Below are 25,748 nucleotides of genomic sequence, written 5' to 3'. Positions count from 1 at the left end.
AGTTCAGAGAGAATAATCAGCATTGTGCATAACTAGATAGAATCATAACAGCTCTATCAGCTGACGCCAACAGGCAGGAACAGGGAGACAGAACACTGAGAGCACAGCAGCCAAGGTTACAGGTGCGTGTGTGCTCAGTCAGGACAGTTTGAACTGATAAACTGGGTCAAAGTTAGGGGCCTTGGAAAATATTTCCCCAACAGACATAACCACTATATGGCCACCGAGAGGTCATGAATACACATTATAACAATTTAAGCAAGAGTATAGTATAAGTACACATTCAGGTAGAAAAGTAGCAACAGCAGCAGTATTTGTGTGACACGTAGAATGTAGACTTTGATGTTGTAAAATAACCCCAGAGTAACAGAATCCCTCCCCTCTGCCCCTCAGAAACGCCCCACCTGGCGCAGGAGATGGAGGACCGCAGCGTGGTGGTGGGCGACACGGTGGCCCTGCAGTGCAAGGCCCTGGGGAGCCCGCCGCCCCGCATCACCTGGCTGCGCAACGACCAGCCGCTGCGCCCCTCCGACAGACACCACTTCACCCCCGGCAACCAGCTGCTGGTGATCGGCGCCGCCTCTGTGGAGGACGCGGGGCGCTACACCTGCATGATGTCCAACACGCTGGGCACGGAGCGCGCCCACAGCCAGCTGCTGGTGACGCGCCGCCGCGGACCCTGCCCCTCCCCCTCCGGCCCGAGCACCGTCACTATAGGGATCATTGTCATCGCCGTGGTGACCAGCATCGTGGTGACGTCGCTGGTGTGGGTGTGCATCATCTACCAGACCAGGAAGAAGAGCGAGGAGTGCAGCGTCACCAACACAGGTGACTGCTCGGTCCTGACAGCAGGGGTGGAAGTAAACGCTGGGATTTGTTTTAAGGCAATTTAGGGGGAGCTATGTGGAAATACAAATAAGTATCACTCAGCACATTCATTCAAGTACTGTATTTCAGTACAAATGTGAGTTACTTGACTGTTTCCATTTGATTTAGTTACACATGAGAGTCACCGTTTTTTATGCCCACTAAAATCCATGTATCTCCAGTTGAGTAGATTTTGAATATGTGTGATAAACTGAAGGATAAAGTGTTCCAGTATGGGTTAAGAAGATTCTCCTGTTTCTCTAGCTAAATAAACAATGGAAAACTAATGGAAAATGCACTAAGCCAAGTCAGAAAGCTGAACAAAGCTTTGACTTTAAAAAAAAAAAAAACAGGGCTGTTTTTTTGGGAAACTCATGAAAAGGTGACATTTCAGAGATACATGTTTCATGGGACAGCAACACTAAAAACATAGGATGATTTTATAATATCATGCAGTGATGTTGATTAATGAACCCTACAGAATATAAAAGAGTTACAATTAGAACAACCATAAACAGCAGTAAAATGTAACATACACTAATGCAATAGTAATATTATAAACATCCTTTATGATTGGTAAAAAAAACTGTCAGGGAACATTTGACAGCATAACGACTCCTTGCATCCATTTACAGAAGTAAGGGTGTGTAATTGTAGTGGAGTATATTCAAAGTGTGTTATTAGTAGTTTTAGTTAAGGATCAGAATACTCCCCCCCCCCAGCTCTGGTAGTAACGTCCCTCTTCTTCCACCCCAGATGAGACAATAGTTCCTCCAGATGTCCCCAGCTACCTCTCGTCGCAGGGCACGCTGTCCGAGCGGCAGGATGTGTGTGTCCGCGTGGAGGCGGGACCTCAGCCCAACGGACACATCGTGGACCCCACAGGTACGTGACACATGTTTATGCTACCTTGCAGTTTCTCCCGGATCCCATGAGCCAAAAGTTGGCGTGTTGCGTAACACCTTCGTCTCTAAAGGCCTGTTCTGCATCAGAAATAATTACAGCAGACATTCTAACCACAGTGTTGACATCCAGCTGTTGATTCTCCGCCTCTAAATCATTCCTTCTCTCTGCCTGCAGGTTTCGACCCCGCCGTGGTGTGCACAGATTGCATGGAGAACGGCAGCAGCTACTCCAAAGACTCGGACTACCTGACGCACGGGTACGGCCACGCTGGAGGCTTGGAGTACCAGCAGCACTCTTTGCCCCCCCCACACCCTCACTGTTACCCCGGGGAGCCGTACTCCATCCCGCTCTGCAACGGGACCCCCAACGGGATCCGGAAGGACAACCAAGGCTCCACGCTCCCTAAAAACCACAACACGTTACAGATGAACCAACACGATAGAAAAGGTAAGGCCATACAAAATCCAGTGAGACTAAAATGAGCTGCGGTGCAAACACATGCACCAGCTTTAGACCAAAACACTCCCCCTGAAGGCTTTCAGCAAGCGGTCTTCACTGGAACATGATTTATATCAGGCGATACCCTGAGAAACGATTAGGAATTTAGGATCTCTTGTTGAGGCAAATTCCATTGAATGTGATTGTTGATGGATTGGCTTCTACCAGGATTTGACACAATATGATAGCCGCACGCTCAGAGCCCCTCAGGATGTCTCTTTGGAAACTCTGTAAAGAAGCTCCGAGTCCTCAGCTGCTGCCAAACTGCTGCAGTCGCACGCCCGGGCCTGTTCTGGGATTGCAGCGAGGGGGGAAAATGGCCTCCGAATACCAGTTCTCACCTCCACATGTCAACGCAGCGCTATGCACACATTCCACCGCCTCTGTATCCTAAAGCTGAATGCATATTTGTCTTCTTCACCACCCCCACTGACTGATTCCTTCTTTTCTCCTCCATCAGTGAGACAGACTTCATCGTTCTCCCCGTCGCAGGAGGACTCCTTCCACAAGCCGGTGAAGCTGGCGAGCCCCGGCCGCCCGGACAGTGACTTTGAGCCTGAGCTCCGACAGACTCTGCTGTCTAACGGACACGCCGTCAGAGCCTCTCCGAATGAGTGCGCCCCCCTAAGGAGAGCCAGCGACTAGCAGGCGCTCCATCCGGCCCCAAAAAAGCGGACTCGCAGAAGCCGAGTGGACTTTCTATATATTTTTTTTGCACTGGGAAAATAAACTGCTACCTCATATCGAGGGCGATCGATCCCCCAGCCTCCTGGATCTGGACTACAAGGGGGGAGGGGGGAGGGGGGAGGCACAGGGGGGGGGGCATCCGGAGTTTGAAGGTGGAGCTTGTGTGGGTGGCGTCCCATCTGAGCGTTATCAGCTGTACATAGTTTAAAAACCTTCCTCTGGGAGGTGACCAATTAAAAAGTTCTAGCTCCTAAAAATGTGACTTGCATTTGAAGCATGTAAATGTAGGGAATCTTGTACAGTATACGTATGTGCAGGGGGAAAAGAGAAATATACCTTTGGACATTTGACTGTACATAAGAGTTTTGTTATATTATATATTATATAACTTTTACAAAAGAGTATTTGAATTTATGTGCATGACAAAGAAAGGAGTGATGGTATTTTTATTTTTCGTCAAAAAAAAACAGCCATTTTCAGCTTTGACCAACATTCAGCTGCGGTGCCTTAATGCATGATCAAAGAAAACTCATCTTGTAATAGCCTATATCCAGAGACTTTGTGAGAGACACTCTTATAGCAAACAAAACAAACACTTGATTGCACTTGAATGTTTTTTCGCTGCCAAACATGGCCTTACAGAAACACAGTTCACATTCGTTCTTGTTTTATGAAGGAAGAGCTTTGATGTCAATTATTTCGGTACGGTTCATGCTGGGATATTTGTGGGCGGTCAGTTCAAGCACTTTTTGTATTCACGTCATAAGCAAGCAGATTGTGAACATGATATCTGCCAATGGGAATGCAGGAGCCTCCTCTATGTGAGGAGACATTCCTCTTATTTTGACACGGTAAAGGATACAGCACACACTGTACCATTAAGGCTCTTCCAGCTGTTTCACAATAATACAAATTACTGCCAAGCTGTTCCGAGGTAGAACATGTTCCTCTCTGAGTCTGATTCGTTTCTTTATTTGTCCAAGAAAGGTACTTTGGAGACAAACGTTTGTAAGTTTTCAACAAAATGTGTTCAAATTCATTCTAACTGCTCATTTAAAAGCTGCAAGAAGCCAGTAATGCTCATTCAGTTTAGAAATAAACTGCTGTGTTCTTTTTGACGTTCATTGGGAAATCTAAAGCTGTGTGACTTTTAATTGGCTGAATGCTTAATTATACAATTGTTATTCCATGCAGATATTTTCTTCAATGTCCAGACAATCAGGGGCCGTATTCACAAAGCATTTTATCTTACCGCTAGGAGTGCTCCTAACTCGCGCTAAAACATTTTACGTAGGAGTTTTTTTTAAAAAGTTATTCACAAAGCCGCTGAGACCTACTCATACTAAGGATAAATCACTAAGAGTGACGCGCCGTTGCTATGGATTACGTCGATTCTCGTGCATGAGTTTAGAAGCGGTCAGTACGGTGATTGGTTGTTCAGAGCACGCGGTCTCGGTCAAACTCATCCGCAACATCCCACAAACGAGCCCACTAAATCACCGAAAAACAAGGAAATAGCCTAGACTAGAAATGTATTCCTATCAAATAGTTATGGACAGTGCAGTTAGCAGAATACACGCATGATGACACGTTTGTGCAGACCACGATAATGACGTTGTATATGCACGTTAAAGAGAGAGAGCAAACAATAAAAATACGTAAATTGCATTAAATTAAGGAGGCAATTAAAAGCACCCTGCAAACTATTATCCAATGAGCATATTTCCAGCACTTAAACACTTTCAATAACAGCCCATACCGCCGTTCAAGTCCCCCTATCATGATGAATGAAAACAATGCGTGTTGATGGAATGTACTTTCTTTCTATTGACGAACACATCCTCATCTTTTGATGGCGCAATTATTTTTATATGCGTCCCGTCAATAGCACCGACCACACCTGCAATTGCCATGAAGTTGGCTTTGATCCTGTGTAGTTGTTGATTGTCCAAAGGAAACCGGATAAACTGTTGGATGATATGTGGTCTAGAGAGCGCGTTGATGGTTTGGTTTATGGCACGGCTGACTGATGGTTGCGATATTCCTAAATCGTCGGCATTGCAAAGTTGCATTTCCCTGTTGCTAAATATCGTAGTGTTGCCAAACATTTTATTTCCGGACTAATCGGGTTATTCCTGTTAGTCGGGGATGTTATTGCATCCCGCACTAATTCCACAACAAGTTTGATACCCTCACGATTTAGCCTATATCTCTTGATCAATTCACAGTCTTCCATTGTCTCCAAAAAATTTCGTCTCGCAGCCATTTTCAGATTCTTTGTGAGTAGGTCTTACTGAGTTAGGAGTCCTCTCGAGGACTTTTAAACTCTCCTAAACTTAGGTGCTACTTTTAGGCCTAAAATACTTTGTGAATTGCTCTTAGTGAATACAATTAGGAGTCCTAAATTTAAGACTGACACGCCCATTATGTTTAGGAGTTTCTCCTAAATTCGCCAGTTAGGAGCTACTTTTAGCCCTAAGATCCTTTGTGAATACGGCCCCAGGTCTGCACATTGTCCGGAGTTTCCCTTTCACACATGTCACACACGTCACACACAACAGAAGATTAGTCGTGTCAGACAATGTCTCACTTACTGGAAATATTTGGTTTGTTTTGTAGGAGGCCCAACATGACACATCACACTGTGATCATGCAGCCAGTTCGTAAATTGATCATAATCCATCATAAATGTGCCTGCCAATTCCGATGCCAGCTAAATTTGAGAATCTGGTCTAAACCGTAATCATTTTTTTTTTTGTAATTGCTTTCTGCAGTTTTGGGGCGTTCCTTTTAAGTTTTGCTATAGAAATGTCATCAACGCCCACAGACATCGAACATTTCATAGACTTCGTACTTGGGATCTGGCAGGTTAAAGTCCGTTTTTATATTTAGTCTTCCTTGGCTGTCCTAGTTAAAAGTTGCAGTGCATGTGTGAAAGGGGCTTTAGAAAGACGGAGAATGTTTAATTGTTTTACTGCTGTAATGTGCCTCAACATCCACCGTTGTGCATTCACAGGCAAACGGCCAGTACTCCCGTCTCATCACCGCAGTCTAACAATAACTTCATCATCAATCACTTCAGTTGAATATTGTTTAAGGTATCTAAAAGGTTGATGCTGTGAACAGTTGGAAAGCTTGTGAAATGTGCTCTAACCAAACTATTGGAGGAATAATACAGTCGGGTGTGTCTACAATCCCTGCATACACTGGGTCAGAATTCAGTCAAAAGTAGTTACATCGTCTAATGTCTTCATGCGTCTCGCCAGTTGTTCAAACTGTGTTCCGTTACCAGTGGCCTTATCAAGGTAAACTGGAGGACATGCTCCTCTGGTTACACCTGGTGGCACCTATCAGAGGTGATTTGACCAGCAGGACCAATCAAAGATCCCGGTTTGGAAAGCTAATCCCAGTGTAGCAGGTAAAAGGGACAAAAGGGAGGGAGGGGCAGTTCATGTTCTGAGTAATTTATTGAAAACTGTTCGAAAAACCGTTGTACCAATGTGGAAGCTGAAAAAGTGAAGTGTCTAACATGGCATTGAAGTGTCTAATAAAAATCACATTTTGCTATTATGGGATGTGTCTTCATGTGTTTTTTTGTATGGAAAGAGTGACAGTCGACTGTCGAGTCACAAACAGCTGTGTTAGCATTTAGCAACCGTCACGTCACAGTGGCCATGGAGAAGTCATCAATTAATGGAGCATGCACCAAGACATGAAATCCAAGAGACCTTGATCTTCAAAGCACTGAAGACGCTTGTGCCTGGATACACACACACACACACACACACACACACACACACACACACACACACACACACACACACACACACACACACACACACACACACACACACACACACACACACACACACACACACACACACACACACACACACACACACACACACACACACACACACACAGCTAATCTTCCGACCAGGAATGTGTCCTGGCTCCCTGAAGCTCCAAAGACAGCAGGCATACTTTTTCCTTCTGCGGGCTGTTTAAAATATTTGCCATTGAGTCGTAGCTGACTGAGGGTCAGTGGCTGGCCAGAATGTGCATTCCAGATGGATGTTTGTCACCGGATGATTGACATGCTCCCGGCCGTGGCCTCCACCAATCACACACTGACCATTGTTGTCCAACAGCCCAGTGACAAGCAGCATGACAAACGCTCCCACCTGTGAGGCCATCCGTCTCCTCCTGACAGGATTTAAGTCTTCAGCTTTACCTCCGAAGGACAACACAACACTGGGCTCATTCACTAAATACAAGAAGGGAAAACACTTGACTATGGCTAACTGTTCCTGCGTATGTTTAAATATTCCTTCTTAAATTAGTGTAGGTTATCTTGGTGTGCTCTCAATTTGAAAAGAGGGAACATTAGTGGAGATTGGCAACAATAAGTATGCATTTGACTGGCTGTTGAAGAGGAAGGGGTATTTTTTTACTGCAGATACAGTACAATAAAGATCATGTGTAACTTAAACACATAGGCTACCATTAAATGAATCTCTGAGAAAACCACAGACATTATACATTTTAAACTCTTCCTCCATTATTGCAGTACATTTTAGAGCCTTCCTTTTTCCTATAGTAAAATGTGGACACTATATCCAACATACATTTAAAAAAAATACCAATACCTGAAGCCTGTGGCGTGTGCAGTAAGCCGATGTAGATATAGCTAGCAGACTGCTAGCTTAGTCTAGCATATTAAAGACTGAAACAACGAAACAGCTAGCCTGGCTATAAGAGTAAGTTAGTAAGCTTCAGAGGTGCTAAAGACAGATTTTGTTGCTATTGGACTGAGCCAGGCTAGCTCTTTCCCCTGCTTCAAGTTTTTGCGCTAAGCTAACAGTATCCTAGCTGTAGCATCATTCTTAGCGTAGGCTACTGGCACAATAATGGTTTATCCTGATAATACATCTTTAAGTGGAGAAGAAAATGTATGTCTCCTCAAAACTAAAGCGACTAAGGTCACACAATTGCTGTATTGTTGAATGGCTGTTGTTGTTTTGTCAAGCTAACTTTTTTTAACTGGCAAGTTTACAGGTTTGAGCTTTAGGAGTCACTCTACTACAATGTCAAATCAATCAGGCTAACGACCTGATACAAATATTTCACAATAAACCAGACAGCTATATCCCAAACTGCAATACACCTGAGGCTAATAATACAACTAGAGCCTTGTTAATTTAACAAAGTGCTCATTGTTGTAGGGATCCTTAATGAAAGCCCTTGCAGGTGGATGAGCTCAGTTGTGCTCCAGCGGGATTGTAACAATGCTGAGATATTACTCTGTCTCCCCCCAGCCCCCGGTGGGTCTTAAAACAGGTGGCCAGACTTAGCTAAGAGAAAAATATGGATTACACATTAAAATGATCATGAAATCACATATTGGAAGCTTAACAGGGCCTTCTATTGGGGATCAAATCAACAAACCTCACCTTAAAACATAAAAAAGAGTCTTTAATTACATCACTCATTGGTTCCCACACATACATGTTGAACAGTAAAGATGCTAGACTTGTGGGACAGGGTGTGGCTCCATTTAACACGCTACCATTTGTTACAGGAGTTTGAGCTCAGGCTGTTTAACTCAGGCTGTTAAACTCAACAGCACTGATGAGTAGGAATGCAGCGATCAGGCCCTGGACGACTCCTTCCCTCGAGCACCAGGTGTTCCTTGCTTTTCGGGGCCCAGCAGCATGGGGGTGCAGGGGCCCCCAGAGGAAGAGGGTGCTTCTCCAAGAGATGCTTCCTCCGCTGTTTTTCCTCCACCAGGCTGGGGCTCAGGATGCTGTCAGAGGACGAGCTGCTACAGTAAAGTGCTGCGGACTTTCTCGTAAGCTCCCAGGAAGATGAAACCGCCCACACTGATGAAGGTCATCCTCGGTATGCAGCCTGCAAACAGACTGCGGACAAAGAAGAGAAAGAACGATACGTGTTATTGCTGGAATCAGATTTTGTAAAATAGTTTTGCTAAATGGTTTTCCAATACTAAAACCAAGAGGACAGATGACAAACATTATCTCTCACTGTTGTGCAAGGCATCATTAACAAGTGTGTATCTGCATTAATAAAGGTGAACTGTGCAGGTTCAAACCAAACACTAACACAGTGTACTGCACAGTGATGAAGGATCATACCACCGTCTATGGCTAAAGAAAAAAAAAAAGATAACTTGGGGCTAAAGGCGAACTAGTGTTGGAGCTAAGTAGTCTCATTTTGCCACTTATTAGCTTTTTTTCACACATCAAAGCTTAAATATTCACAAGTATTTAGGCGGCTTACCAAAAACTACTCAAAAAGCACATTGAATTGAAAAGAGATAAGGGAAGCAAAAGTGCAAAATTGCCGATTCATTTTCTGATTTGGGTAGGCCTTCTCACATTTTTCGAGTTTTAAGGATTTCAGGATAACTAACTGTTTCTAACCAAAAAACAAGGCTTCACTATGGCATATAGTTCATTTCACAACACGGCCCGTACTAAGCTAAGCATGAATATGAGTGTTTCATTTCCACAAAATGCTTGGAATGACTTTGCCACATGCACGCACCTGAACTTAATCAAGAAGCACATGTTACAGGAAGTGGTTTTTTTCTTCTTTTCGTGATCACATCTCCAAAATGTACCAGTTGTAGCTTAAAGAAACCCTTTGACCAGAGCTGAGAGCTGCTCCCACTGTCTCAGGTACTCTTCCACAGTATTTCTGGGTAGTTTACCGTGCCTTCAGGTGTGGGTCAATCATGTTGCCTCCACCTCATAGAGAGCAATAAGAGCCCACGTTACAGCGACTGAGACAAAATAAAAAGCTATTGACGTTGCGGGGGTCGAAGGATGTGATGAGCTATGAGAAAGTACCAGTCTCCCAAGAACCCCCCTGCCTCTCCCCGCTTCACACAGCTGTTTTTGGGATTAGGCATAAAGCCCCCACCCTGAGGCCTGCCTGGAACTCTCACCCCCCCCTCCCCTTATTTCTCCCTCTGTGCATGACTTATGGCCGGATGACATCCACACATGTCCCTCCGCTGTCCTCCGTCTCTCCAGCCAGCGGCGGCCCCCTCAGCTGGCTCCATTGTCCGGGGATTTCTCCTCCAACATCTCCGTTTTCTTGCTGCGTCATCCATTTCTCAGACACATGCTCACGTTGTCCAGTCTGCCTTTCCATGTCTAGCTCTTTTCATTCCACTATTCTCTCCGTCTTGTCTCTCCCTAGTCGTGTATTTGCCTACCAACACCTTCTGCTTGCCAACACGCCTCCACGCTCACATGGTCTGACCCCGGCCAAGCTTGAAGTAATGGATGCAGAGGATTGTGCCTACAGGGATGTTTGCCTGTAAGTGTGTGTGTGTGTGTGTGTGTGTGTGTGTGTGTGTGTGTGTGTGTGTGTGGGTGTGTGTGTGTGTGTGTGTGTGTGTGTGTGTGTGTGTGTGTGTGTGTGTGAAGGGAGATGGCACACAAAATGTCAGTCTGCACTCATCATTTGGGTTGGTGTTTGTGTAAGTTCTTGTGTTTCTGTCCCATTTTGTGAAACTTATTAAGATATCAGAAACGTCTGTGTGTTTTCCATCACCTGTGGGCGAGCAGATGCTGACGAGAGGCTTTTGTACGGTCCTGTTTTTCATGGCAGAGGTTTGAATTGTTATAATAGAAAAAGCACAAGTGTTACTTATAACTGTAACGATGGCTCTGTTCTGATCACTTGTCCAATCGAGTCATGGAACAACACCAGGACCCTGAAACTGAAGCAGCTAAACGCAATTCAGCAATTTTTTGATACAACTTTTTTACAGCTGTGCTTTTCAAACTGTCAAATGTTACATTAGTGTTTGTTGTTTCATGAGAGAAAACCAATTACAGAGGCAAGTGGACGATGATGTCATTTAGTTTTGATCTAATTTTGAGATGAGCAACTTTGGGCTTTATTTGATGACATCCAGTCTCTGATTCAACCGATTGATGGGAAATTGAGGACTATTTTTCTCTGGAGTTTGACCCATACTAGGGACTAACAGTTTGTATACCTCAGTAGTCAGTATATGTGTTGCTTACATTTAGAATATTCTTAATTGAACCTGTCATTCAGGAGTCTCTTTCATTTATGTGGGTGCAACACTAAGTTACGGGAGTTCCTCTTTGACAATAATGAGCATTAGACATGAAAGAACATGCATTGTCATTTTGGGTCGCAACACCTTCTCAAATTGAAGGACTATCAGGCCCCACTAAGAGTAAAATGAATTGTTAAAGTTTAAAATAACATGTGACCATCGCTCTTCACAAGGCAGGCGGCACGTGATACAATGAAGGAAGACGCATGCAGTGGATTGCAGTCTATTGACTAAGGTTAAGAAAACAAAATATCAAAAGAACATGAGTCATTTTCAAAAACGTTCAAGGACCCGTGGGAAACAGAGGACAAGTCTTTCAAAAGATCTTATCATCACAATTTGACATCTTGGATTGATCTTAGCTTGGCAGGCCATTACTTTCTACAATGATGCACTAACTTTTGTCCTGACAACCAAGAAACAAGAACAAAAAGCTACCAGGTGGATCTTAAGTTGAGGTTTTGACACTTCAGTTTTCACTGTTAATGTAAGGTTTAGGTCACCAACAGACACTGCAAATAAAAAACTGTACAAGGTACAAAGCATGTCAGGGATCTCTCAGTCATCCCAAGTATTCACAGAATGCCAAGGCCTGGATCGGGTGTTTTTTCAAAAGACGTCAAGTGAAGGGTTTAGTTGTGTGGGAGAGGCAAAAAGTGTGTTTGTGTGAGACAAGGAGAATCCAAGTGTGTTTGTGACTGGTGTAAAGGCTCCAAATAGAGAGCGAGACATTAGTCAGAGGTTGCTGTCCTGCCCTTCAGCGAGCTCTTTCCATCCCAACACAGCTTTCCATCACCATCTGCTGAAACATAAGCCACAGGCCCGCTGCAGGAAACTACTTAGCATTACTGACACAGCAATATTACATATGATATCCAAAGCTAATCAAAGAGATACAATCACGTACACAGAGCAGCTGGGCAGCTAAACAACGTGATAGACACAACAAGTCTGGACGTATTCACCTCTAACGTCGTCTCATGTGATGGATCTGATCGCCAGCAGTGTGAGGAATGAACTAATTTTAAACTCAACGCTCTTGTTTTGTCTCAGCTCCGGACTACTGTTACATGTCCTGTCTGGGATCAGGCCCACTTGTGGAGTACGACACATCAGAGCAGAGCTCACATATTCCCACTCGGCTCCCCCGGGTGCCCTGACTCGCTCTGACATCACAGCTTGGCCAGCCACTCAGAGCTGTCAGCCCCCTATTGTCGGCAAATCACCTCTCCTGAGGATCGGACTAAATATAGTTCCAGTACATGACAGGAGAGTGCGTGAGAACAGTGGTAGACTCCAAGAAAGGTCTCAGATAAGGGAATAGAAAAAGGCTGGGGTACTCGAAGAAAAAGGGTGGACATATTTGAATGTATATTAGAGTACATTTTTGGTAGTTGTTGAAGAGCAGGAATGCTGAGGTTAACATTTTCAGAGGATAAGTTCAAAAGGATGAGACTAAAGAAGTTACATCAGTTTGATGTTTTCCACATTCCTTCAGTAGAGAGTGGGTCTACTTGAACATCTGGGACAAAACGTGATAATAACAAAAAGAACAAAAAGTAAGAAACACATGTACCCTCATGTCTCTAAAAACACGAAACCTAACTTTCTCAGCCCAAACAGACATCGCAGGAAAAGGATTAAACGTAAAGTATGTGAGGTGTTGGGGATGGTCTTTGGAAAAGGGGTGCATTCATATATTTTCCAGCAAAACACCTTCATAAGTCTAGTATTCAGGCTTGGGGATAAACAGAATACATGCAATAGTGTGGTTTTATTAGGATAAAAAATAAACTGTACAAAAAAATAATCAGATTATCGATACATTTAAAAGAAATGGTGGTTATTAACAGGAATTTATAATACATTTTATAATAAAGAAGGATATACAACCAACCTAAAAAGTATATTAAAGGAACAAATTGCTCAAATGGCTGAAGAACATTTTGCCAAAAAAAAAAAGCCTAATGCACCTGAATTTTTTAACAGGATGGTTTGCGAGGGATTCCAGTTAAAAAAACATTTTTTTTCTAAAATGTAAAGCAGACTTCTGGTCCAACAAGCAATTCAGGACGAACAGGGACATTTGCATCTAAGTTAATTAAATATGATTTATACGGGTGGTACTGCTGTTGCTCTAAGTTAAATCCAGTAACTGAGATGTGCCGAATGATTTGAGTCCTAGGATGGTTCAGCATTTTCACATCTGGAAGGCAGAAGTCGCACTGTACTGCGATGGTGTTCCCCTTCTGCTTTAGAAAGACTGGGGAATTCTGACTTTATTTGCAGTAACTTAATAATTGTGATTCAATTGGAGTACTGACTAGATTTTCCAACAGGTAATCAACCTCAGAATGAAGACAGACAACTTTGTTAGTAATATTAGATTTTTCCCTTTGTCAAAAGTGCTCAAATCACCCAACTTACCTTTTCTTTTTTTTAAATGGTGACAAACAAATATTCCTTGGGCCATACAAGTATAATTAAGTTCATTCACAAACATCCTTTTGTTGTGTGTATGCGGCACAAACAAGTCCTTTGTTTACTTTCCCTCCATTTTGCTTTACATGAGGCACAAAGCAGACGCAGCCCGGAGGCCATGTTGCTTATTAGTCTTTGTTTTGACATGATTCCTGGTGCAGTTTGGTTACTAGAGATGGAGGGGGGGGGGGGGGGGGGGGGGGGGGGGGGTGAGCTCCCCAGCTCTCTGCTAACCCGGGGTCTCTGGGGCATGGCACACACATGGAAGCACTTTAGAGCTTCACTACACTGCAATTGGGCCTATTACCATAATTACAGCTTTAAAGCCCCAGCAATTTGTATCAGGCATGCACCAGCGCAACCACCAGGCCTTTGGCCCTGCGGAGAAAAAGCCCCCTCCCCCCTCCACCCTTTTTACTTTCTACACACTCTCCCCTGTCTCTGCATTTCATTATATTAGTTGCTCTCGTTCTTCTCATTCGTCACCTTCTCTGGTTACATCAATATCAGAGGAGTTTCTTCAGGGGTTCATCGTGTTGTACGGCTTATAGCCACGCACATTCTGAGTGAGTTTTACAGCTGGACCCAGGGGAGCGCCGGAGGAGATAGAGGAATGGAAAGATAGGAAAACTTCAAAGCGTGGTGCAGAGGTGGGGGACTGGCATCAAAGCGCTCCTCCGTACATTTCCGTGGGTTACGGTTGCAGCTGGGAGAGTGGGATTCAGGCTTTTTCCATCGGGGCCCGCCAACTATCACCTCATCGAGATCGTGCAGTAGTCTCAAACATGATCTTTATTAAAATTGACGGCTGGCTTATTACTGATGCTCGAGAGCGGTTTGTAGGGAATCACCCTTGGCTCATATTAAACACAAAGCTGAAATGTAATTTGTCTTTGATTAGATTCCAGCGCTGCAGCCCGCACAAACAAACACAGAGGTTTGTGTTTGTAAGAGTGTGTGTTTGTGCGTCCCACTGGTGCTTGGCCCAGTCCCAAACCAAATCTGCTATGAGCGTTAAGCCGAGGTGCATCCTAACTAAGTGATGGCGGCTTGTACACAAGCGGGGCTATTATTCACGCCGGCTGAGTGTTTGTTTTAGTGCTGGCAGCCCTCGGCGGCCCCATTAGACCTGGCCTTTTGTCCGGTGCGCATCATAAACACATCAAAACACTCAAATAAACCCTTCCACTTGGCCCCTGTAACACCTTAATCAATAGGCCGGTGCAGCGAGTGGGCGGGAAAAGCTTTTATAAGTCTAATTTTTCAGCTGCGGCTGTAAATTCGCCTGCCCCCGGAGTAGCGACTCTATCATCAAACTTGATTACGTGAGGGATCAGGCGAGGGTTGAATCGAATCAAGTAAAATAAGAGGTTTTTAGAAGCGGTTTGTGTAAAGAGGCTGTTCAGCTGTCACGTTGACAATCCCTCTGAAATGAAGACTCACCCTGGTAGGCCGCGGCTCCTCCACACGTTGCAGAGCACCCTGGGGATGTTCCCCCCCGCCTCGCTCGACCCGGCCTATAGAGAGGGAGACAGAAAGAGAAAATAAAGGTATGATGACGGATGGATCGTCTCCTTCCCTTCCTGCCCCCCCCCCAACGGACACCCTGTTTAGTCTTCTTCAGCCGAGCTTCCTTCACCGCCCCCTCGCTTTTTTTGTATCCCTTCATTTCTCCTCATGGACAGCTGGGTCAGCGAAGGTGACACCTCCAACACCCACCCAGGCAACCGTTGGAGAAACACCCAACCATTTGCCCACCCAAAAACACACTCGACAAGTTCTCCCTCCCCACCTGTCAGTCTAGAACTTTTATTTACATAATAAGGCTTAGCCGGCCAGAGAGTTTTTAATCCATCACTGTGGAGTGGCACAGGGGTCTGAGAGCGGCAGGAGAGGGGTGCCGGGGTTAAGTGAGGGGGGGCATTTCTTGCTACTTTGTACTTCTACTCCACTACAATTCAGAGGTCAATAGTGTACTTTTACTCCACTCCATTTTTTAAATAACTTTAGTTGCTTTGCATATTTGGAATAATGATGTGAAATATAATCAACACTTAAATAAGACTTAAGTTACACCTGTACCTCATTCACACCAACGCAACTCCGTGTTAGAGCTTTTCAGGTTCAGAACCGGTTCTTCGGTTTAGCTCCGGCTCTTTTCACACCGCCCAGAGTCCGACTGTTGCTGCGTCATTGCGTCATCGTTTGCGTCATGACGTAACCGTTTGCGTGCCTGCTTCATAAAGCCAAACCGCGCGGAAACCCCTCACAGCTGACACAGACAACAACAACAATGGCCGATTGTGTTGAAGCGCTACTCGTTTTGGTTTCGCTCTGTCGAAACGAAATGGAAGAAATGAGACGACTTTACTACCAACTTTACAGTCGTTACATGCTACATTCAAAACTGCTTTACAATCGTAATCATCAACTTCAACGACGATTCCGATTCCCCCTGCCCCTGCCCCTGCCTCGATGTAAGCGTGACGTATGCGGTGCTTTTGCTCTACCCCGACAATTTTTTGGTGCTTGAAACGAACCGGATTCCGGAGCTAAGAGGTGTGAACAGGAAAACCCGGTGCTTTTCAAGCTCCAGCTCCGAACCGGCCCTGAAACACCGTTGGTGTGAGTGAGGTATAGGAGTCAAATTCACCATGCTATCCTGTAGTTCACAAAGTGATTAAAAGCTTTAATAATTCCTAAATGCAGCCATATTTATAATCAAAACATATGCTATAATGTATATTATTCTGAAATTGGCCAATCTGTATAATGATTACTTTAAGTAGATTTTGATGCCAATCATTTTCTACTTTTACTAAAGTGCAAAATCTGAGTACTTTTCCACCTCTGCCGACAGGAGAGGGAAAGAAAAAAAGGCGTGTGTGTGTTTGAGTGTGTGTGCATGCACGGCAATCTACAGCTCACTGAGCATGTAGGAAACACTTTGTAGCCACTGCCGTAAATTGTGACTAACAGATCTGCTGAGAGGAACGAGAGGATGATTTCCACATTTCTTTCAAGAGAGCAGGGGGAAAAAAACACCCCTATGTCTTTTGTTTCTGTTGGAGACAGGTGGCTGAGGAATGACTCTCTTCTCGTCTGACAAGTTTTCTTTTCCTTTACCGCTGGAGGGAGGAGGGAATGGAGGAGACGGGTGTCCAAAACACACACACACACACACACACACACACACACACACACACACACACACACACACACACACACACACACACACACACACACACACACACACACACACACACACACACACACACACACACACACACACACACACACACACACACACACACACACACACACACACACACACACACACACACACACACACACACACACACACACACACACACACACACACACACACAAATATTTAAATCTTGAAGTTTCTTCCTGCTTATATTGGCTTGCTGCTTTGTTATCTGAGTTCCTTACAGTTATGTGTGAGTAGTAAAAACCTTTCCATGTTCTCCAATAAAACGAGGTGACTGATAAACAAGGTGTTGGAGCGCACCAGCCGGATGTTGGCTCCTATGTTTGGGTGCATTGGAGGGTGGAGGACATGGCACTGATGGCAGCAGTGTGGTGAACCGGCAGGAAACAGGCCAGCCCCGAGGAGAAGAGCCGTGTTGTACAGTAGCAGCCGTGGAGCCCTGGAGGGGATTTACACGTCCAGCTACGCCCTGGACATCCGCCTGCTGTACAACACCCCTCTTTCATTCTGCAGGCCGTAGAAAAAGAAGACTACTGCGGTGACAGAAGCTAATGTGACACGTTCCAGCACCCATACTTCCTCCTTTCGTCCAATCCAAAGCATCCGTACCCATCAACACCAGCCCGCTCTCTGCCTGTTTCCCTCCTGCCTGGACCTGTCAGCCTCTGCTGCTGCGAGAGTTTATACAACTAATCCAAGCTTAGGTCTGACACCCTTTTAATGACATGTTACCTTTTTAAGCGAAGCACTTTAGGTGCTAAAGTTATATAGATTTAATGTAATCATTACAGTCATGCTCCAAACTACCGTCAATGATCATCATTTGCTAGATCCAACTTCTTCCATTGTGAGGTTTTGTTGTTTTTCTTAAATCACATTTTATAGTGTTGGTTGGCTCAAATAAGACATTTCTTTACATTAATGGTACTTAACGATGATTTTTTAAATGAATAACTAATCAACAGCTCAATATGCAGTAAGTGACAATGTACTGTATGCACCAGCTAGTTCAAATAAGGACAGACAAATAATGTGTTATGGCTAATATTGAGCAGCAGATTCCTATTATTACTTCCTGTAAAAGATTAACAACCACCAAATCCAGCATGCTACTTGTGTTCATAACAAAACGTAAAATATTACACAAAGGAATGTATATAGACTTTACCAAAAGCAAACAAATACTATTCCCGGTTACTTAGGCAATTCCAGGCTACACATTTTTTTTCAAAGAATGTAGGAAAATGCACCTTGAATGGATTGAAATATACCTGGCTTTATCATCCTGGCTTTTATTTTGTAGAATACAAAGTAAATACATAGCGGGGTGCTATCAGCTAACTTTCTACTAGCAAAGCCTTAAGGAGTGTTGACTCTCACTCAAGTTTATTTCCCAGCTTACCTGTGGTGCCTTCAAGTGCATCAACATCTTGGCCTTATAAAGTTATAACTGAACCCCGTGGAGGCAGCACAGGCCAGGTCCTCTGCTGGTGGTGAATTACAGCAGCTGCATTTCAAATCATGTTTACAGGAAGCTTTGTAAACGCGCTGTTCCACCTTCAGCCAACGGCTTCTCACCACAGATCAAGACCGTCTGAGTGTTTTGTTAATTCCTGTATCTCATTAGTTAGGATGGGGGGGGTTGCTGAGGAATGGAACACTGTGTCTTCTCCTAGGACGGTCTGTTGTGTGTGTGTGTTTGATTGCGGGGGGCTGATTGGGGGGGTAAATCTGAACTCACTACCCTTTTCACACACACATCGTGAGGGAAGCCAGACGTACAGTTGCGGCGAGCCAAGAGTGGAAGAGGAGGGGGAGAGAGGGAGAAAAAGTAGGGACACCACTACATGGAAATAGAGAGAGAGAAAGAGAAGGGGGGGGGGCTGTTTGAGAAGACGGAGAGTAGAAGAGTTAACAGGAGGGACAGTGGCCTTCTGCTTCACCTCTCAGTGACAAGCAGCCTTGAGATGGAAATTCCTCTGGAGCAGCAACAAGTTCTCGTTCTTACAATAACCATGCACCCAAACATGTCTTCCCGAACACTGAGCATAGTCGGGATCGGATGATGGATGAGTGTGTGTGTGTGTGTGTGTGTGTGTGTGTGTGTGTGTGTGTGTGTGTGTGCGCCTCACTCCTGTTCCCGGTGCTACCTTAGCTCCGTCCAGTGAGCGGACACTGTTGAAATTTGCTCAGGCTCTCTGCCTGCGAGGCATCACCTGACAGCAGTGTTTAAAAGTCGCTGCCAGAGAAGGTGGTGTGTGTGTGTGTGTGTGTGTGTGTGTGTGTGTGTGTGTGTGTATACCTTCGCGAGCATGATCCTGGTCTTCGCCACGTCAAGAGGAGTGGTAACAAATGCCGCTACCGCACCTTAAAGAGACACATACACACACATTAAGCGAAGTGCAAACATAAAAGGCCCTCTCTCCGCTCTCCGAAGAGTCTTTAGTTTAAATACTGAAAATAAAACCATAAAAACGTCCAATTACTTAACCACAGTTACAGAAACGTATTATTTCAGCAATAAAAAGTGGAACTCTCTGCCCCTAACGCTACATTAACTTCATAAAAATGAAAATATTCCCCATTTGAGACCTTCACTGTTTTTAGACCACTAACACTGGACAGTCACACTTTTATTCCCAACCCCCCCCCCCCCCACCCCCCCCCTGCCTCATCCAAGCCACACCTTTAAGAGGTTTATTTCTTTCTTTTTTTATAATATAACATAGGTTTATGAACTGAGTGAGGGTTTAAATTCCCTAAATTCTATATTTCAACATGTTACATAATTTTCCTTTCAGACAAAAAAAGGTAAACAAATTAAAGGATTAAAACAAAAATAAGACGTGTGAAAAAATGATAAATTCTGATACATGAAATGCATACAAACACAAAGTCACACACACACACATACGGACATATACAGGCCTACCAACACACACACACACACACACACACACACACACACACACACACACACACACACACACACACACACACACACACACACACACACACACACACACACACACACACACACACACACACACACACACACACACACACACACACACACACACACACACACACACACACACACACACACACAGTTTCTCACTTTAGATACACACTGCAGCTCAGTGTGGACACCTCTGCCGCCCATGCAGCTTCCAAGTTGGAGGGATGGAAGGAAGTTGGGGTGTAACTGCTCTATAAAATTCATTGAATGGAGTTTATTTATTTGTGTGTGTGTGTGTGTGTGTGTGTGTGTGTGTGTGTGTGTGTGTCACTCCGCCACAAACATAGCAATTGCTCTCAGTAAACATATCCATATGGGCCACACAGGAGCAATGTGACTGTAAGTGAGCTGAGGAAAGCGCTGGGATTATTGTGAAGTAACACACCGTTACATTTTATTAGTTAATATCGTTATAAGATTTATATGATGTTTTCCCCCTACTTTGGCAGAGGAAACTTCATCAAGCATTAAGTGTACAGCCTGTGTTTTATTATTCTTGGATCGCAGTAAAAAGGATGCATTCGAGAAACAAATCTACATGCCGAGCGCTGAATTTGGAGGATCTAAATGTGTCTGGAAGAAACATGTGATGTGACGAAGGTTAGGATGAATCAGACGGTGATGTCATCCCGTCTCGGGCTGGGGAGATTTTTTTTGTAGGCGGTTCAGACCGGGTCAAGTCCGTCGTAAGTCAATGCAGGGTTCAACTGGAGATATTTGGGCTGATTAAAGGAGTGAGCATTTCCAGTGTTGGCCAGATTATGTGTGAGGGGACGAGAGTGTGAAGCGCGATGTAAGAGGAAGTGACTGAAACTCGAGGATCCCTCTTGGACAGCAGCTCCATCGCAGAGGGACGGGAACTCGATTCCCACCATGGACCAACACCCCCCACTACCCCCCCCTTCTCTCCTCCTTGTGTTTCAGATTGTTATCTTCCAATACATATTTCTCAATCATTTTGCCTTCATATCCCAATTGAAAACTCTGCCATTCAACTGGAATAGACCCTGCTTGTTTTGAGCGGTTACTTGAAAAGCAAAATTCACTAAGAAATCCAAAGTACATCTTTGTCCTCTTAGCTATTTATTTATCTAAATTGTTTTGATACAATTTGCCAAGTGTTGTGAATATCGGACTAGAAATGTTTGCTTTTTTATCAAAAGTGTATGGAACTAGATGGCACTTGGCTCGTGTACTCAAAGCACCAACAAATACATGTTCAAATCTGAATTCATGACCATTTCAGTCAAGAAAACCTACAGACCTAAAAGGGAACGGTTTCAAGAAGGGACTGTTTTATTTTGACCAGACTCAGCAAACCATAAACGTGTCTCTACTCATGGAGGAGAGCTCCATGCTCATGAGGGTGAGAGATGTAACTATTAAACATAATGTTACCTAGTTCAGAAAGAACCTTGTTCAAAGAAGGTACACACTTCTGTCCGCTCAGTGACCCAGTAGAAATAAAACAGTTCCTACAGAAAACTCTAGTCTGGTATCTTTAGGAAATGGGTCATGATTTCTTGAAAGAGAAATTGCTGTTGAGTTTCTTCACTTTGAGTACAACAAGTCAAGTGCCTTGTAGATCCATTATGTTTCAGAGGAGGAAGACATCACAATTCGGTATCTCCAACAGTGCAACTCACACTGAAACCATCTCCATTGAAAATAGCACTACAGGTAAGAGGGAATACTAAAACTGTCCTTCTAATAGCGCACATCTTAAAACGTCCATAAATATTTACAACTACTGTATTATCATTAAGAGTTTAATCTTCACTCATAATTCTTTAGTCTGAGCCTGACGCCCACTCATCCACATCTCCTGGCTCCTCTGTTTCTAGGCTGGGTGCCGCATGGCCACGTCTCAGCTCCTTAGGGTGCTGTTTCCTTATCCCCTCTCCTCTCCTTAACTTCCATCTCCGTGTCTCCATCGCCCCTGGAGAAGCTAACCTCAGTCTTCCTGTCCTGTCTGGCGCGTTTGTGGCGTCGCAAGAGTTATGGATTTAAATTGTCCAACAAATTCTCCACTTCTGCAAAACTGTTCTTCTGAAAATATGTATTTTGGTCGTGGTTCTAGCTTTTCATCGGGAAAAAAGCTGAAGACTGAGTGGAAAGATAGATGATGTGTAACATTTTTTACCCAGGTCTATCATATGAACGCTACACGCTAGGTTGCTACATGCACCCTGTGGGTTTATAGTATTGTCTCTGGAGATAATGTACACTACACTGAATGCAGAGTGTTTTTGTATTTCTAAATAATGATTTATTTCCCCTGCCAATGCCTCTCCATCGACTTAAAACTTTATGGAGGAAAATCTAACTTCCTAAAAGCAGTAAAAAAGGTCCAAAAGAACACTTATAATATACACATATAAGTAAAACATGTCCATCAACCCAGCTAAATAAGTTCAAACAATCACCTGAATGAAGTGCACCTCACATCCACACAGGTGTTTTCACTTGAGGGACTGATTAGACCTCTGCCTCAAAGAGGGAGGAGCTATGATGTCTAGACTCTACGAGCCAATAAGAATGATTGTTGTACGAGACGCTGTAACTTGTCCCGCCCCGACAGATGCATCGGGGAGATGCCAATCACCTCCAGAGTGTAATCAAGCGTATTAAGTGAAAACACCTGTGTGGGTTTAACCGGGGCTATGCAGAGGCTTTAAAATCAATAAAGTTTGGGACTGTGCAATGCAGAATAAAGTGCTTTTATAGAATTGCACATTCCTACATGCTTATTAAAAGCCTTTCAATAACAACTGGTATAAAGCAGACTCAGGAGTCCCGTTGTTTTATTTCTATGCATCTAAAGTTGGAGTTTAGATAAAGGCTGAACTTTTTGGAGTGGATGAGCGGGGCAGGGAGCATTACCTTTTGGTCATATGTACATACTAAATGTCCTGAACATAAGCTCGACAATCACTACCATCTTTGTTTATAAGACAAAAGCAACCGCAGCACGGTGAGTAAGGGAACAAGCACTTGTACACCTTCTTGTGAATACTTTAAAAGTGTGTCTCCTAACTAAATTCATCATCAATAAAAGTGCAATATATACATTCAAATGTATAATCATAAAACAATGTGTCGACCCAGTGTCAGGGTAACAATGGACTGGGACTTATCTCATTTGTTTGTGAGACCTTTAACTTGACAAATTGCACATTTTAAACGCTAACAATTTAACAAACTAACTTTTTTTCTGTCTCATTTTACAGTCTGATCTAATCCTCTCTAGCTGTTGTCTTTTCCTTTCCCCTGTTCTTCTTGTTTTAGTCCACTCCCCTCTTTCACTCCCTTCCTACGCCTCTCCCTCTCTCTTAAACCACTTCAGGCCCCAGTGCTCAGGAGGTCGCACAGCTGCAGGGGCCCATACCCAGGAACCGGCCCCTCTCATCCCTGCTCTCTCCTCCCTCTGTTTTCCGTCTCTCCCCTGATACACATGCGGGCTAGGACAGAATCATGAAAGCTGGCTATGCTATGCTTTTCATTGGCTGCAGGACTTGGGAAATGTGATAATGAGATGTTTTTTTGAGACAGCACTGCAGAATCACTGAGTTGAGGAGATGGTAGATTAGCGCTGTAAAAAGCAATGTTAAAGGAAATAGCTCGAATAGCCTGTTTTCATTACCTTTATCCATTCTTATCTACTTCTCTTTTTTTTTTGCTTTAATCTGCTGTGCACGTCAGAACGGGATTTGCAAGCTGAGCTCACCTTTGAGAAATCTTACAAGAATGTGGCTTTGGGTAAACTTGTTTTGACCCTGTGGCCATCTCTTCACCTACCATCCCTCCATCCATCCTTCCATTGATTTCACCATCCATTCTTCCCCTTCCTTCTCCCACCCCTCACCCCCCCTCCCTCGTCCCTCTCCGCCTCTTTCCCAAAGCAGCAAATAATCCCCTGCACCTGCAAAAGCTCCGCACACTGCAGACTGCCAAGAGTAGAGCGTGTGACCTTGCCTCCGTGACCACAGAGTCTGGGAAGAAAGAGAAGGAACATGTCGAGAGAGAAAGGGAGAGTTTGTCGATAGAGGAGGAGGATGAAAGGGCAAGAGAAAGGGAGGGAAACAAAGAGAGAGAAGATTGTAGTTAGCGGAGATATCAGACACATTGAAAACACATTGTGAACCCTGGTTTGGTCGGGGGTCCAGCGCGCGGCTGGGAACCGGGCTGTCGGGCTATTTTTGTGTTTCTTTTCTCCCCAGTGATGTCATGCTACTTGTTTCCCAAGAACTGGGACGGGACAAGAGGGAGAAAACATGAGAATGTGCTGCAGCGCTCTCACTCGATCATCTACACAGTATGTCAACGCTTACAGTGTTAACATATCAACACAATCTTTACATTTAACATTTAGGAAAATATCATTAAAAAAGTAGAGTGATATAAATATAGGCTATATAACAGGGGCTAAACAAATACTGGCCACTGTCTAGATTGTACGGTCCAAGTGGGGCCACTTAAACATCCAACAAGAAAAAAATTAAAAATATGCAACTATATACACTAGGAGACCTTTTTCTTCACGTTTCCCTCCTACATAATATACTCTTGTGCAATTTCTATTATTGTATTAATAGATATGTTATACTCCTGGAGAGCTGTAGTGTGAAGTAGCACAACATTCTATAATACTCATTTGTCCAAACCTCTTAAAACTGTCTGTGCTCCAGTTCAACCTTTCTTAAAAGTCTTTATGTTGACAGCGGTAAATGACGTTAAACATCCAATTTTTGTGCTAAACTTTAATGGCATTTGGAGAGCCAATCACAGGGTAGAGTAAACAAATTGTAATTCATGATGGGGTCGTGAGAATAGAAAAGAAGTTTGATGAAAATCAAGCCAGTAGTTATTCCGTAATCCTGTTGAGAGACAAACAGACATACCAAGCAGAACACATTCCCCCCTTGGTGGAGGTAATAAGAGATTGGGGGGGGAGGGGGTGTTGTGAAACTGACCCGTAGTCGGATGTGGTCTGGTAGTGGGGCAGCCCTTCTTTACAAAGGGTGGTTTTATTAGGATTTTGTCAATGAAAAGGACATTAAATAAAGTTGAATGCATTTAAAGAGCACTTTGTGTGTCTGAAACCACGGGGCAGCTTGGAGTGAAACCTTTGAATATTCCGAGAATAAACACTTTGTTTTTTCTCTCCCTTAACTAGTTTCAGAGGAGAGCGACTACGCGGGGTTAGCCTTTGTCTGAAATGCATGTGGACAGCTGTGGTGCCTCGGGCTCTTTAAGGTATGATTACTTCTCAGGAAGAGCAATTGAGCAGCAGCATGGAGCGATTACTAATATTTTCTTTGTCCATTCCCCCCCTGTGAGTTTAATCGGCAGCACGTTATCTCATTCTCCTCCTCTCTCTCTCACACACACACGTGGACATCACAGAACCCATGTGTGTGTGCGCAACACATGCAGACACAAACAAGTAAACACTGGGAGAGGAGTAGAGCTGGCAGAGTGCGCGCTGGCTCAGGATGTGTCATGTGTGTTCCATTAGAGGGCAGATTAAAAAAAGGCGATTTTTTTTTTTCCCACATCAAAGGCTTCACGCTGAGGGATTCCTCTCCGTCTCTCTCCTTCTGCGAGTCCCTCCCTCCCTTCCTCTCTGTTTCATGAATAAATAATAAGGGGTAAACCTGGGAAAACAAACTGTTTGACCTTTGAACCCTTGTGTCAGGGTCGGAGTTTGCACCTGGACGACTTCCCACAGGAAAGCAGTTGTCTGTGTGCATGGGAGGGTTTCAGTGCATCATGTTTGTGAGCATCATCATTGGTTCATTTTGAGTTCCCAGCATGCCTTTGGATGCAGATTCCTTGAATTTTCTGCGGCCTCTTCTTGGTGTGCAGTCCTAAAAGTGTTACACCCTCCTGTTTTGCTAATGTTGTTTTTGAGGTCTCAACAGATGGTGTTA

The 25,748-nt window shown here is 44.1% G+C and overlaps 2 protein-coding genes across 4 annotated transcripts in view; one reads left to right on the top strand and one right to left on the bottom strand.

Annotated features, from left to right (window-relative positions):
• lrig1 (leucine-rich repeats and immunoglobulin-like domains 1) overlaps positions 1-3,067 on the top strand; it is a 35,825-nt gene extending 32,758 nt beyond the window's left edge. Inside the window, exons 15-18 of the mRNA XM_079681628.1 lie at positions 394-828; positions 1,624-1,752; positions 1,948-2,220; positions 2,732-3,067. Coding sequence (XP_079537754.1) covers positions 394-828; positions 1,624-1,752; positions 1,948-2,220; positions 2,732-2,916 — 1,022 coding nt within the window. The 3' untranslated portion in view covers positions 2,917-3,067. The remainder of the gene's footprint in view (positions 1-393; positions 829-1,623; positions 1,753-1,947; positions 2,221-2,731) is intronic.
• A 5,345-nt stretch (positions 3,068-8,412) lies between these two features.
• The window catches only part of slc25a26 (solute carrier family 25 member 26), a 58,169-nt gene continuing 40,833 nt past the window's right edge, over positions 8,413-25,748 (bottom strand). The window contains exons 7-10 of one of the 3 annotated variants that reach the window (XM_079681630.1): positions 23,738-23,807; positions 19,099-19,163; positions 15,005-15,078; positions 8,413-8,879 (exon numbers count right to left, since the gene is read on the bottom strand). In XM_079681630.1, coding sequence (XP_079537756.1) covers positions 8,783-8,879; positions 15,005-15,078; positions 19,099-19,163; positions 23,738-23,807 — 306 coding nt within the window. In that variant the 3' untranslated portion in view covers positions 8,413-8,782. The remainder of the gene's footprint in view (positions 8,880-15,004; positions 15,079-19,098; positions 19,164-23,737; positions 23,808-25,748) is intronic. The other 2 variants (XR_013808252.1, XM_079681631.1) reach the window with 2 other exon arrangements.

Source organism: Notothenia rossii (genome assembly GCF_949606895.1).
Source record: "Notothenia rossii genome assembly, chromosome: 5".
In the NCBI taxonomy this organism is placed as follows: Eukaryota; Metazoa; Chordata; class Actinopteri; order Perciformes; family Nototheniidae; genus Notothenia; species Notothenia rossii.
This window is presented reverse-complemented; position numbering and strand designations above follow the sequence as displayed.